Below are 14,740 nucleotides of genomic sequence, written 5' to 3'. Positions count from 1 at the left end.
AGCCTAGTTGTTAGAGCATTGGGCCAGTAATCGAAAGGTTGCTGGTTCGAATACCTGAGCTGAGCAAGGCACTTAACCCTAATTTGCTCTAGGGGTGCCGTACTACTATGGCTGACCCCGTAAAACAAGACATCTGCGCCTATCTGGTGTATGTGACAATAAAACATTGTGTGTTTACACATACCATATCAGTGGTCCATTAGCCGTCCATGGAGTGTGATCCTTCCCTCTTAAGCACACCCACTACATCCTTGTAAAGCCCATTCATTTACCATGCTCACACATTTCAGTCACGTACAATGTATTTTATACTTTACTTCTCACAACCACAGGCTTATTTATTTACTTTTTAAACACAGAAATCATCAAACCCTTGCTTCACCATTCTGCAGCTTAACCCCCACCACCCCTTTTTTTCGGGGGGGAGGGGTGGTCCTTACGTAAGTGCCTGCCTAGCAGACAGGCTGCTATGCTGAATGAGTGAGAGGGAAGAAAGGTCATTGTGACTCCTCCGGCAGAGTACAGAGGGAGCCATTGCACCCAGCATGACTCTGCAGTCTGTCTGGTCTGGACACTAACTGCCGCACGGCGTGTCTGCTTTTATGATTTTGTTCTTCCTTTATTGTTATTATTGCTCCTGGGTACATGTGTCACAACAATATCTGTTTTTATTTTATCTCCCTTTCCCTCAGTTTGGGTTCCCCCACTTTCAGAGATATGCATATTCGAGACAAGTAGCCTGTGGTGGTTGGCTCCTTCAGGGATGTCACATCTGAAACCGGAGAATTAAAACGCCCCAAACACATCATTTAGGTGTCCCTTTAAATTCATTTTGAAAATAGCCTGAGAGGGGGAGCTGACAGGGGGTGCTGACAGGGGGTGCTGTTTTGAGGCCACCACGCCTCCATCTTGGCACTCCCACACCTGTGTAAAAATATTTTGGAAGCTATAGAAATGCATTTATTAGTGTCTACATTTGTTTTTGCCACATTTATTCTATTTTATACAACGGGTGGGTCTAATCTTGAATGCTGATTGGTTAAAAGCGCAATTCCCCACGTTACCACCGGCTACATCTATGACTTCAAAATGCCTATTTACTTTGTTCCATCTGACTACACAATCCACTGTCTCATCAGCTCAGCCAAGCAATTTATAGACATTATCTCACATTTATTTTAGGCTAACATTTAGTTTTCAACAGCGGAGGTTTGTATAAACCTTTCTGTCCGTTTGCAACATTGTTTCAGGATTCAAATTCGATCTCCAACTGTCCATAGTAATGAACGTGTCGGGAGTTGGTACGAGACAGAGGCAGGCAGCGTTTCTCAACCAGTCGAAATCATGAATCAGCTGGCATAATTTTTATGGATATATACAGTACCAGTCAAAAGTTTGGACACTTATTCCAGGGTTTTTCTTTACCACAGGCTACTTGTCTTGAATATGCATATCTCTGAAAGTGGGGGAACCCAAACTGCAGGCAGGGAGATAAAATAAAAACAGATATTGTTGTGACACAAGGACCCACTTTCCAGGGTTTTTCTTTATTTTTTACTATTTTCTGCATTGTAGAATAATAGTGAAGGGGCGGCAGGTAGCCTAGTGGTTAGAGTTTTGGGCCAGTAACCGAAAGGTTGCTGGTTCGAATCCCCGAGCTGACAAGGTAAAAATCTGTCGTTCTGCCCCTGAACAAGGCACTGTTCCCCGGTAGGCTGTCATTGTAAATAAGAATTTGTTCTTATCTGACTTGCCTAGTTAAATAAAGTTTAACTGAAATAACTTATTATTATTTTAAACTATGAAATAACACATATGGAATTATGTAGTAACGAAAAAAGTGTTAAACAAATCTAAATATATTTTAGATTTTAGATTCTTCAAAGTAGCCACCCTTTGCCGTGATGACAGCTTTGCACACTCTTGGTCTTGGCATTCTCTCAACCAGCTTCATGGGGTAGTCACTTGGAATGCATTTCAATTAACAGGTGTGCCTTGTTAATTTGTGATATTTTTTTCTTAATGCGTTTTAGCCAATTAGTTGTGTTGTGACAAGTTAAGGGTGGTATACAGAAGAGAGCCCTATTTGGTAAAAGACCAAGTCCATATTATGTCAAGAACAGCTCAAATAAGCAAAGAGAAACGACAGTCCAATATTACTTTAAGACATGAAGGTGAGTCAGTCTGGAACATTTCAAGAACTTTGAAAGTTTCTTCAAGTGCAGTTGCAAAAACCATAAAGCGCTATGATAAAACAATCTCATGAGGACCGCCACGGGAATGGAAGACCCAGACTTACCTCTGCTGCAGAGGATAAGTTCATTAGAGTTATCAGCCTCAGAAATTGCAACCCAAATAAATGCTTCACAGAGATCAAGTAACAGACACATCTCAACATCAATTGTTCAGAGGAGACTGCTTGAAACCTCTACTAAAGGACACCAATAAGGAGAAAAGACTTGCTTGGACCTAGAAACACAAGCAATGGACATTAGACCAGTGGAAATCTGTCCTTTGGTCTGATGAGTCCAAATTTGAGATTTTTGGTTCCAATCACTGTGTCTTTGTGAGATGCAGAGTAGGTGAACGAATGATCTCCGCGTAGGTAGGTGAACGAATGATCTCTGTGTGGTTCCCACCGTGAAGCATGGAGGAGGAGGTGTGATGGTGTGGGGGTGCTTTGCTTGTGACACTGTCTGTGATTTATTTAGAATTCAAGGCACACTTAACCAGCATGGCTACCATAGCATTTTGCAGCGATACGCCATCCCACCTGGTTTGCGCTTAGTGGGACTATCATTTGTTTTTCAACAGGACAATGACCCAACACACCTCCGGGCTGTGTCAGGGCTATTTGACCAAGAAGAAGAGTGATGGTGTGAGAGTGCTGCATCAGATGACCTGGCCTCCACAATCACCCGATCTCAACCCAATTGCGATGGTTTGGGATGAGTATGACCACAGAGTGAAGGAAAAGTAGCCAACAAGGGCTCAGCATATGTGGGAACTCCTTCAAGACTGTTGGAAAAGCATTCCAGGTGAAGCAGGTTGAGAGAATGCCAAGAGTGTGCAAAGCTGTCATCAAGGCAATGGGTGGTTACTCTGACGAATCTAAAATACATTTTGATTTGTTGAACACTTTTTTGGTTACTACGTGATTACATATGTGTTATTTCATAGTTTTGATGTCTTCACTATTATTCTACAATGTAGAAAATAGTAAAAATAAAGAAAAACCCTTGAAGTGATAGCTGTGTTGTTGGCTAGCTCCTCTGAACAACAGTCTCCTGACGAATAAGCATATTTTCTATGCCAGGCGAAATCGCGCCTCATTAGCTCATTGTTATGGATGTATCCAAATAAATGTCACTAGAAAAGAGCTTAAACTAATGCAAATGCATCTACTTTGCTGTTATTTGGGCTGCACTTTTTGACGTGACTGTAAGTTAGCCTTAGTTGGTTAGCTAGCAAGCAATGGTTAAGAACGTTGCCAGTCAGTATGGCAATGGAACATTTAGAACGAATGACTGGGTCGCGTCCATACATACAGATCGAAAAGAATGAACGACTGGGTCGCGTCTCTAGCAACCGAACAGATCGAACGAAAGACCAGCCAGCTTGGGTAGCAACCCGAGATTTGTGTCTGGACTATATCTTGTGGAAGGATGACATAGTATAAATTAATTAATCAAAACGTTTTTAATGAATATGTGTCAATCATTATTTGAATATATTGGTAACCCGTTGTATAAAATTGATAATACTCTTGAAGCCGGTGTTTGATATATTGGCACGGTTTGCCGGCCCGAGACGCACCCATGCCAATATATTTTCCAAACACCGGCTTCTTGGGCATTATCACTTAAACAGACACCTGCAAACTTTTATGTGCTCTAAACATAATATATATATATATATATATATATATATATATATATATATACATATATGTAAAAAAATCCTTGAAGTATACTTTTTTGAAAATGTGTATGTTATTGTAACCACTACAACAACAAAAATACTTAAATACATGTAATTCTGTCCTTGAAACATTTGAATTTAAATAGTGTAGAATTCCGTTCATTTCTATGGAGGAATTGCTTCTTCTGGGCAGTGCCAATATTGCCGACGGGAGGCTTTAACGCCTCTCATTGCCCAATACATAGCATCACCAATCCAGGGTTTATATACATCATTGCCTACAACTCATGTAAAGCAAAACAATTTCTAGTTAGCTGTGAATGAGCTCTGACTGCAGTCTACTGTATCTGTTGTCTGATCAAATGTGTTGGTGTATTCTAAGACCAGTGTGTTATTGTTAGCCCAGGTTCAATTGGTTCCATGCCATCCTCTGGGGAATAGGAAACTCTGGGCTCCTATGCCAGGGAAGTCTCTGCCATGTTTTGCGTTACAGGGTGGGGTGATGCTAGGGCGGTGGGGATGTGGGTGTGGTTTTTGGACTGTGTTGGCACTTAAAGGGTTCTGAGGAGAGGCGGCAGTGCTGCGTGGAACGTATCAAGAGGACCAATACCTTGATGGTCCCCAGAGGCTGCTGTTGCTGAGCAACCCAATGCACTGGGACTTTCATCTTAATTCCCTGACTCTTTCGAATATGCTTATGTTATCATGAAAGTTGTGTACATATTTGATATTAGGACTAGTGTGTGTATTTCTAAATGTTGGTATGTCTCATTTCAGGACAGTATCTGACCCTACACACTGATATTATGGATAGGGTTGCGAAGGGAGGGTATATTACTTGAAACATTCAAAGTTTACCAGTAAACTACCACAATATTGGTATCTTTAAAGGATTTTATGTAATCTATCGAAAAACCCTTTGTGTACTTCAGATTATCACAGGTGTCTGTAATTATCTCTGACCCTCTGTGTGGCCTTATCATATGTTAAATATATGAAATAATAAAATGGTTTTAAAATGTAAAAAAATTGTGACAAAGCTGTAAAATATTAACCTAAATATAAACCATCCACTTAGTGAATACCATTAGTGTTTAATATGAGGGTTTCAGTAGTAAATATACTTTTATTTATTTAACTGTCAGGTATTTGTTGTTAATATTTTGGTGTCAAACTGGTGGCAGTTGTGAAGAAAAGTCAATAGTTGCAGAGTTAATAGAACATTTTCATTCATTAGGCTATTTTCTCTTTAATCATATGGCCTATCTACTAGACAATATGGACACATATAAAACATTTATGTGATATATGAATACATTTTCACAATTTATTCAAGTATAAATTACCAAAGTTACGATAGATTGCCATATTTTCTGTTAAATACCAAAATTACTGAAGATTCACGTAACTTTGGTAAATTACTGGTAGCTTTGCAACCCTGGTTATGGATGACTTTGGGACTTGTAGGAGATATGACTATTTTTGTAATACCTGCTAAGTTGTGTCAATTCAAGCAGAAGAGGTCAGATTGATGTGCAATGATTTCTCTGGGGTTGAGTGTGTGAATGTATGGGGGGGGCTGAATGATTGGATCTAGCTGGTAAAGCAGCAGAGCCCTACAGGACTAAACACCAGAGAGTATAGTGAGTTCCCCCTAGGGTTTGAGCTGAGGATGTCAATCATTTATGACACAAACAGGCTGCCGCCCGGAACCTCAGATTCTCTCATCTGGTTGGTCGGTTGCGTAGCCGTAGTAACGGCCCATGGTCCTGTATTGTCCCCTTTCGTCACTGTCACCCCTCTGCTATGTTCTAGAGAGGGCTGTTTTTAGGGACAGCACCCTGAGAGACATTCGAGTATAGCCTAGTCTAGGCCAGACATCAACTGACACTTTATACCAGGTGCGCTGTATTCAATGTGTTTGTCAGGTGTTGGAGGTGGAGTCCATAACTAAACGTTTCTGGAGTAGCCTATAGCTAAAATAACAACTTTGATCTTACTGCTTCATGAAAAAATACTACAGTTTACTATAGAATACAACAGTACTGTAGTATACTGTAGAATACTATATTACATACTGTATTATCCATCGATCATGTGTAGTACTTACTATAGAATGTTGTTGCATAATGTTGAATACTATACCTAATGCTACAGTATTAACCACAAAAAAACACTCTAGTAAATACTACAGTAATGTCTGTAAAAACACTACAGTCCACAAAACCTCAACCCATTTATTTTAATATAGTAAACACTACAGTATTTACTTTGCATATACCCTGCCCATTCCCATCCCCATATCACCATTTGTGTCACCCATGTGAGAAACCTACATGCTAGGTATATTGTGTTCCTTACAGGTTATAGAAAATAGCAGAAATGCTGAACTATCTGTGTAGTCCTACCTGAAAGTTATGGAAAATTTGCTATTTAAGTATTTCTCCAATAGGTTTCCTGAAGGCGAAGGACTCCACTTCTATGTAAAAGATAATAAAACACAAACACTGTTATGTCTGCAAAAACACTACAGTATAGTACCGTCCCCCAAAACACTACAGTAAATACTACAGTATAGTACAGTCCCCCAAAACATTACATTAATTACTATAGTATATACTACAGTTTTCTTTTACTACAGTATTTATACTATAGTTAACTTTAAAGTCCACAAAAACACTACACTGAATTCTATGGTATTTATATCATAGTATACTATGGTATTTTTTATGTGGGTGTGTTCAAATACTTATTATGGAGGGCACTGTAGCCTACATTGAAACCAGGAGGGTAATTATCTTGTCAAGCTTTGCCAGTGTGGTCAGTCACCAATTTAGCAATACAAGGGTAGTTAGCTAACTAATGAAGTAGGCTAGGCAGATTAGCTGTATGTACTGTAGGCCTGGCTGTATTTTTCATTTACGTTGTCAATACCAATTGTTTCCAGTAATGAAATGCTTGTTTTCACTTCACAACTGTCTCTTATGTAACCACCAGATAGCTAACTGGCTTTGGTGGATACTTGTGAAACTGTATCCACCAAAGATAGTACATCATACCTGTGAAACGTTTGAAACTTTCTTTCCACTTTAATTTCCAGACAGGGTGCAAAGGCCCCAAAGCACCATCGACTTTGATCAAATTTGTCACTAACTTTAAGGCAGGGGGCAACAGAGCTAGGTGCTTTAAGCTAACATGGTCACATGACATGGTCATATGGTCTTGTGTCTAACATTTGATGTTCAGTTTTTTGCCTGTCTTCAATACAGGATCCAGTATGATGCCAGGAGGACAAATGGGGACGAGGATGCAGTGGCAAGAACCAATGGGAGAAAAGCATCCCTGTCCAACTGGACAACAGTCTGCCGTCAATTCTGACTACCTTTCAGGTGAGTCCTTTCCCCCCGTTTCTATTCCTCTAGTGTTTTATGCATGCTCAATAAGTAAAAAAGGCAGTGAAAATGCATTTTGTGGAAGGACAGGTTTCCACTGTTTCTATATCTTATCATATTTTACTGCCATTAAGCTTTTTCAATTTGGTCATCATCAATAGCCTAAGATGCTAAAGATCCCTCTGTGGCATAGCCTAGTAAGCTTTCCAGGCACCTAGAGCTCCCTTAATTCAGAGGGGTTGGGTTAAATGTGGAAGATACATTTCAGTTGAATGCATTCAGTTGTACAACTGACTAGGTATCCCCCTTTTCAAGTATCCCTGGCACAGCCTGGGCACTCTTAACAGTGTAAACTGGGCATTACGGTGTTGCAGGACACCTAGTTAAACACATGACTGTATTTAAGTGAGGCTGTTGTTGTTGTCTTGTTTTTGTCTTCTCAGACCATCTGGACATTAATATTTCATGGCTGACTGAGAGTTAACTGAATTATGTGATTGTGAATGTGATTACAATCTCCTTTGGTTTTAGTCTGGCTATTGATTTGTGTCTGTGGTGTACTCATCTCTCATTGGTAACTGACATCTGATATCCCCAATATATATTCTCTCATTCCCCCCTCTCTTTCTCTCTCTCCCCCCTATTTAATCTCTAGGTCCAGTGTCTAGTATGATGGGGATACCTGGTGATCAGTGGGGGAACCAGAACAAAGGAATGAAGGACAGCAACATACCAGATTCTCTCATGGGTACTGCTTAACAATTCTGTACAGTGTTTATGTAACACCAGCATGTAGTGCTTATCACTGTGTCTTGTAGCGAAATAGAGTAGTAATAACATGAAGTATAGTATTAACCTGGGTGTCTTAATTCCACTCCCAGGTTTCTCCCAGCCAGGGATGATGAATATGAACATGGGTTCAGGAGGTATGGGGGGCATGGCTCCATTCCAGACAGACATGCCTCCTATGGGCAACTCACAGAAAGCCTCTCCTCTGTTTGCCTCTGAGCCCCACAAACAGTCCCAGTCCCAGGCCCCCTTTAAGCCCAACGACTCATACCCCTCTGCCCCGGGTCACAACACCCAGTCCCAGGACAACTCTGCAGGTAAGAGGTTGTCTCACACAGAGCAGCTAGATGGGGGGCCTGGGGTGGGATTTCCAGGGGTCCAGTCACCAGTTAAAAAAGGGTATCAAATGTTAGGAAATCAAATACGTTTGGATGATGTTAGATCTTAAATTTGACCGTGAACAGGGTAAACTGTAACCGTTACTTTTTCTAGAGGGTTCCTCAAAGTGCCAGACTTCAGTCATCTTCATCCAAAGGGAAGGTATGCTGGGATACTGTATAAGACCTCTGTTTTATTTACAAACTAAATGCAGAGCTTATAGTTAAAAGCCAGATAGTGGTACAGTATTAGTTGTTTCTTAGTGGGGCGGCCATCGGAGCAGAAATCGCGTGTTGCTCCGGCTTAAATTATGATGTTTCACTCTCAGACAACCAGGGTATAACCTTCTAGACATTTCCAGCCCTCGGCCATATATTTGGTTTATTATGCAATACCTCAGACCTTTCTGAGACTTTATATCAATGTTGTTTGAGAAGAAAGAATAATTCTGTGATGAGATACCTAACCTTCTTTATTACAAATATTTCCTTAGATCATTTCCCAGAGGCCTAATTTGGAATAGAGGATTTTTCTTAAAATATTTATCATGGCCTCCTTCCCCAACTTTGATACTGCTCTCTGAGTGAGGCAACCACGTGGACTAGGAGTAATGTGTCTTCTGGCAGGAGGCCAGGCTGAGGCTCTGGACTACGATGTACTCTTGGCTTTTTAAATACCAATATTGCATGAAACATAGATGATAATGCTGCCTGCACAAATTTGTTTTTTATGGCAACATAATCAATAAAGGACATTGAGGAAAATAGCACTTCATTCAATTAGAGAGGAGGGCAAGGATACACAATTTCGAGAAAGCCATTATCATTAACGATTGGGTTGAAAGTGGGGAGGGTATTATTCTTTTTCATTTCTCTCTGCCCTGTCATGTGAAGTATTGGGGTGGTACTACCATCAGTATTAACTGAAAAACATGGATGGAGAGACGATTTCCCACTGTAATGTCTTTGTCACAAAATATAAAAAGCACATGTGCTGTATGTTTTTGTGTGTATAGTATCTTTCGTTTGTTCACGTATGTATGTTTTTTTAAGTGCGCTATGATTTAATGATTTAGATTTTCTTGTGTTAATATGGTCTACTACTAACATTGTCCTCTTCAGTGTGTTTGTACTAGGTTCCCCATGTCACATGGCCCCTTCCTCTGGGTTCATTGTTTATCTGTGTTTGTCCATGTGACCTGCCTCTGTTGTTGTTCTGCAGAATGTCAGTTACTTATACATTCATTCATATGCTCATCTCGAGTATACAGCACACACCACACTGCTCAGTGTCAGCACAATCTCCATTCTTCCCTTGCCCTGCCAGAGAGAATCACACCCAATCAGCTGCAATCTCGGAACATTGCAAACAAAAAAACTGTCTCTCTGGCTAACATGTAATCCAGAAGCCTAAAAGTCACATTCTATAAGCCTACTGGCCAGGCCGTAAAGAAATTCTAGTGGTGGTTGTGTCAATATTATTTAAGTTTTATTAAGATGCTTACTTGCAGGTTCTTTCTCGACAATGCAATAACAATAATAAATATAAGAATACGAACATAAAGTAAATGGCTCAGTAGAAAATAAACATTTAGCATAAATATAATACAGGAAGGTATGATTTATAGTACAATATTTATACATGTATTAGAGAAAGGGGGAATTGGGGGCAAGTGTTTAAATTGTGCAGTATTAGCAATAGTAAATAAGAGTGGTAGCAGCAATTGTGGTATGCGTGTGTGCGTGCTCGAAGGTGTGGATAGTCAGTGCAGGTGGTCAGTCCAGTTCAAGTATTCCGCTGTCTGATGGCTTGTAGATAGAAACTGTTTCTTGTTATCAGACCTCATTCTGTGATACCTTCTCCCCAACAGTAAAAGAGAGAACAGCTCGTAGCTGGGGTGTGTTGGGTCCTTGATGATGCTGTGGTCCTTCCTCAGGCACCATTTCATGTAGCTTACAGAAATTCAAAACTCAAGTCACAATTTGATTTATTGAATCGTTTTTATTTGTAGTTTAATAAGATCATTTTCTACTCAGTTGTTGAGTTTCATAAATGTAGGTCTGAATTTCTATGAGCAGATAAGATATACCCAGATTCTTCTGGAGATGATTGGCAATTGTTTTATGGTCTTCTTTGTTATGGGTAGTGACATTCCTTCCTCCTCTCTGCTCATCAAAAAGTTTGGACAAACCCAAACCCCTGGGCAGGTGGTGAGTCCGGGCTGCAAGCCTCAGAGGGTCTCAGCCTTTCCCCCAGCGACTCAGTGGAGGAGAGCCCCAACTCCGACCGCCTCAGCCCCCACGGCCAGGAGACTGGCTCTGGGGACGAGAGGGGGACCGGGGGGGTCAACAGCAGCAGCAAGCAGCAGAAGAGGAAGAAGAAGAAAAGGAGGCCCAGAGAGGAGGTGTATGACTTCATGGACAGGCAAGAGGCTCCGGACTCTTCGAAGGAGGAGGAGGGTGAGACAGAGAGCAGAGCCTCGGACTGCCCTCTGAGTCTGTCCTCCCCGAGCAAGGAGGAGAGCTGGGAGTGTGAGATGCGAGGGAGGGGAGGGGGTAGGGTCAGGGGCAGGAAGAATAAGAGCAGGATGAAGCTGCCAGAGGAGTGGGGGCCAACACCCCAGGAGCCCACGACACCCCATGCCACCCCAGCCTCGGTGTCTGCAATGGTGATGGCCTCCGGTCCGTTAAGTTCAACCCTAGAGAACATCTCCTCCCTCATAGCCGACCCACAGACTAACCCCTTTAGCAGTTTTATAGAGGACACCAAACCCTCTCACACCTCCACTGCCCCACCACTCACTGAGAACCCCAAACCAAGTCACATCCTCAACAAGGACCCTGCCCTAACAGACACTTCCACTAGTAACTTGAACATGTTTGAGCAACCTTCGCCAGCCAAGGTAAACATGGAGTGGGAGGCTGAGGCTCCTGTTAAAAACACTGCCTCTGCTCCCCTCCATTATGAACCCATGTGTATTGATGACTTTAAAATGCCCCCTCCCTTAGCCACAAAAGATGTCCTACCCCCCAAGAAGGAGGAGGCAGCTTTGTCCTTCACTGACAAAGTCTCCTCTGATCATTGTCGTCGTGAGGCCAACGCATCTATTACTGACCAGAGGCAACTGGGTCCTCAGAGCTCCCCAGGCTTCAGCCCCCAGGTCTCACAGACCTCTTTCCTAGACTCTGTCCTGCAGACCCCCTCAGCCAGCACCCCTGCTTCACAGCCACAGGCCCAGTCTCAGACCACCACACCCCAGGGCCTTCCTCCAAACACCACCACCTCCTCCTCTTTCCAGTGCACTTCTCCTCCACTGTTTAGCCACTCCTCCCAGCCTGATCATGACACTCCCAGTCCCCGCCCTGCAGTGGGCTCAGGCCTCAACCCTGCAGCCCCACCCTTTATCCCCACTACACTGCCACTCACAGAGCACCAGGAGCCACCGCTGCCAGAGCCCCCCCTGCTGGAAGGTTGGTGACACTGAAGAGGGGACATATCTATCAGTTTGGGGGTGAATGATGACATTATAGTGCATGGCTCTCTCTGTGGACTGGGCCTGCTGTTGCTCGGCCATTATGTGTTTAATAGCACTGTTAGTAACATGCTAACTAATTACCACTATTCTTTAATCTTACTGCGTCTGACTGAGTCCCTACTGGCTGGGCCTTGAGTCCCTTTATCCTGACTGACTGTCTGGCCAGTCTCTGTGTAGTGCTGTTATGATGATGATGATCATGATAATAACACATTCATTGCTATGTGGCTGTCTACCTACCTGATTGTGTCAGCTGCCCAGCTCGTTTTACCTCACATCTCTCTCCTTTCTAACACTGTAATCATATACTACTTACTCTACTGTCTCTGTAGATTACTATGTGTGTGACTCCTGAGTGACTCCACTCTCCTTGGGATAGAATTAGCTAGCTTTCTCCCCCCTGAATGCCATTATCCTAAATTGCAATGAGTAATTCTACACCCTAACTCTTTGACATTGACTCAACCTTTCTTCTCTAATCAAAGGGATGTTGGTTTTACAGTGTGATTCTCTCTCTTTCTCTCAAGAGATTGCTTTTTCCCTGACTAAATGATGCTTTTAATTCCTCAAATAGCCATGAGCTGACTGAGGAGTCACTAACTGCTATTCTTTCACATCCTCTTTCTACTTGTGTGTGTGGATTCACTTTCAGAACCATTTTGAATATCTCAGTGTTCCTATCTGGAATTCTTAGTTATGCAATTTGACAATTTTAAAACACACACACATTTTACTTTCAGCCAATTTTTGATTGAAGATCAAAAATACAATAAAAAATTGCTCGATGTGCAAGTTGTCATGTAAATGTTTGCATGATTAATAGGCAAACTGAAATGACTGACAGCTATGTTTTGTCTTTTCTCTCACCCACATGTACTGTGTCTCCTGATGATGGCTCTGATGATGATGATGATGATGATGATGCTAAATAGGTGAGTCATATTTCCATTATTGCCTTTGAGAATATTTAGATTTCTCATCAGTGGAATAATATGACGTCAAATTCAGTGATTATTTATTTCCTTATTTGGTACAAATGTTTGCCACAGGTTTTTGTTCTGTTCAAGATTTCTTGGACTTTGCCTCTCTCACTGTTGTTGAGATATTGTCCATGTCAGGAAAAAGCTGGCACGGTTCCTGGCTAGTTTGCTTTGAGCGTTAGTTTGGCCTAGTTCAGAGACTGTACTGTTCTGTGTTGGTTCTTCTTACTTTGGTTTCTGGGTTGGAGATTCTAAGGACTGATAGCTAAGTTAACACTGCTACCCTGATAGCAAGTTTCTACCCTGCAGTGTAAGGTTGTTGTAGAGATGCTGTTCCTCCTTCCTTGATGACACAGGTGTTTTTGGTTGACAAATGGTGGAAGTCGTTAGCATACTGCTTGTCTGCACCCCTCACATTCCCTTACTCAACTCAACCATCCCCATTCAGCAGTCTGTTAATGGGTTATTTACAGATGACCGGGCAGGCGGGTTGGTGTGTGGAGGGACAGTACAGTGAGGGACTGGCCTCTACTGCCCTGTGTATCCTCATCCCACAACTTTCTCCCTCAATCACCATCTTTGTTTTTCATACCTCCCTCATCTCCCCTATCTCGCTCTCCCTTCCTCCCTCTCCATCCTCCTCACCCTAATGCAATATTAATGGCTGGGACTTTTTTGCAGTTACATAAGGCATGCAGCCCTTGTCTTTTTATAGCCGGTGATCTGGGTGTGAACAGTAGGCACCAGCTGTCAGAGCAGCTCACAGATCGCTGCACCTGTACATAGCCCATCTGTAAATAGCCCATCCAACTCCCTCATCCCCATACTGTTATTTATTTGATTTATTTTGCTCCTTTGCACCCCAGTATCTCTACTTGCACACTCATCTTCTGCACATCTATCACTCCAGTGTTTAATTGTAATTATTTCGCCACTATGGCCTATTTATTGCTTTACATCCCTTATCCTACCTCATTTGCACACACTGTATATAAACTTTTTCGATCGCACTGCTTTGCTTTATCTTGGCCAGGTTGCAGTTGTAAATGAGAACTTGTTCTCAACTAGCCTACCTGGTTAAATAAAGGTGAAATAAATCAAATAAAAAGGCAGAGGGAGACAGAGGCTTAGAGGCTGTGAGGTGCTGCAGACAGGGTTATCCCACCATGCCACCACCGGTTTGTGAACTGGTACTGCTCTGCTCTGCTCTACTCTGCCCTACTCTGCCCTACTCTGCTCTACTCTGCCCTACTCTGCTCTACTCTGCTCTACTCTGCCATACTCTGCTCTACTCTGCTCTACTCTGCTCTACGCTGCCCTACTCTGCCCTACTCTGCCCTACTCTGCTCTACTCTGCCCTACTCTGCTCTACTCTACTCTGCCCTACTCTGCTCTACTCTGCCCTACTCTGCTCTACTCTGCTCTACTCTGCTCTGCTCTACTCTGCTTTACTCTGCCCTACTCTGCTCTACTCTGTCCTACTCTGCTCTACTTTGCCCTACTCTGCCCTACTCTGCTCTACTCTACCCTACTCTGCCTTGCTCTGCTCTTCCCTACCCTACTCTGCTCTACTCTACTCTGCCTAACTCTGCTCTACTCTGACCTATGCTAATCTGCTCTACTCTGCCTTACTCTACTCTGCCCTACTCTGCTCTGCTCTGCTGCATAGTAATTTTTCTGGTCAGCCGATCACAGACCGCCCAGCCTGGCAAAGATACCATCCATAAGAGCCAGCCCAGCCTGGC

General features: G+C 42.5%; 1 protein-coding gene across 5 annotated transcripts in view; it reads left to right on the top strand.

Moving 5' to 3' along the window:
• LOC129814032 (microtubule-associated protein 4-like) overlaps positions 1-14,740 on the top strand; it is a 71,515-nt gene that overhangs the window by 20,874 nt on the left and 35,901 nt on the right. For all 5 annotated transcript variants that reach the window (XM_055866779.1, XM_055866778.1, XM_055866777.1 and 2 more), the window contains exons 3-6: positions 7,191-7,310; positions 7,969-8,061; positions 8,195-8,419; positions 10,661-11,950. In XM_055866779.1, the coding sequence (XP_055722754.1) occupies positions 7,191-7,310; positions 7,969-8,061; positions 8,195-8,419; positions 10,661-11,950 (1,728 nt within the window). The remainder of the gene's footprint in view (positions 1-7,190; positions 7,311-7,968; positions 8,062-8,194; positions 8,420-10,660; positions 11,951-14,740) is intronic.

The sequence above is a fragment of the Salvelinus fontinalis genome, chromosome 17 (genome assembly GCF_029448725.1).
Source record: "Salvelinus fontinalis isolate EN_2023a chromosome 17, ASM2944872v1, whole genome shotgun sequence".
In the NCBI taxonomy this organism is placed as follows: domain Eukaryota; kingdom Metazoa; phylum Chordata; class Actinopteri; order Salmoniformes; family Salmonidae; genus Salvelinus; species Salvelinus fontinalis.
The sequence above is the reverse complement of the archived record's forward strand: the minus strand, read 5'-3'. Positions and strand labels throughout refer to the sequence as shown.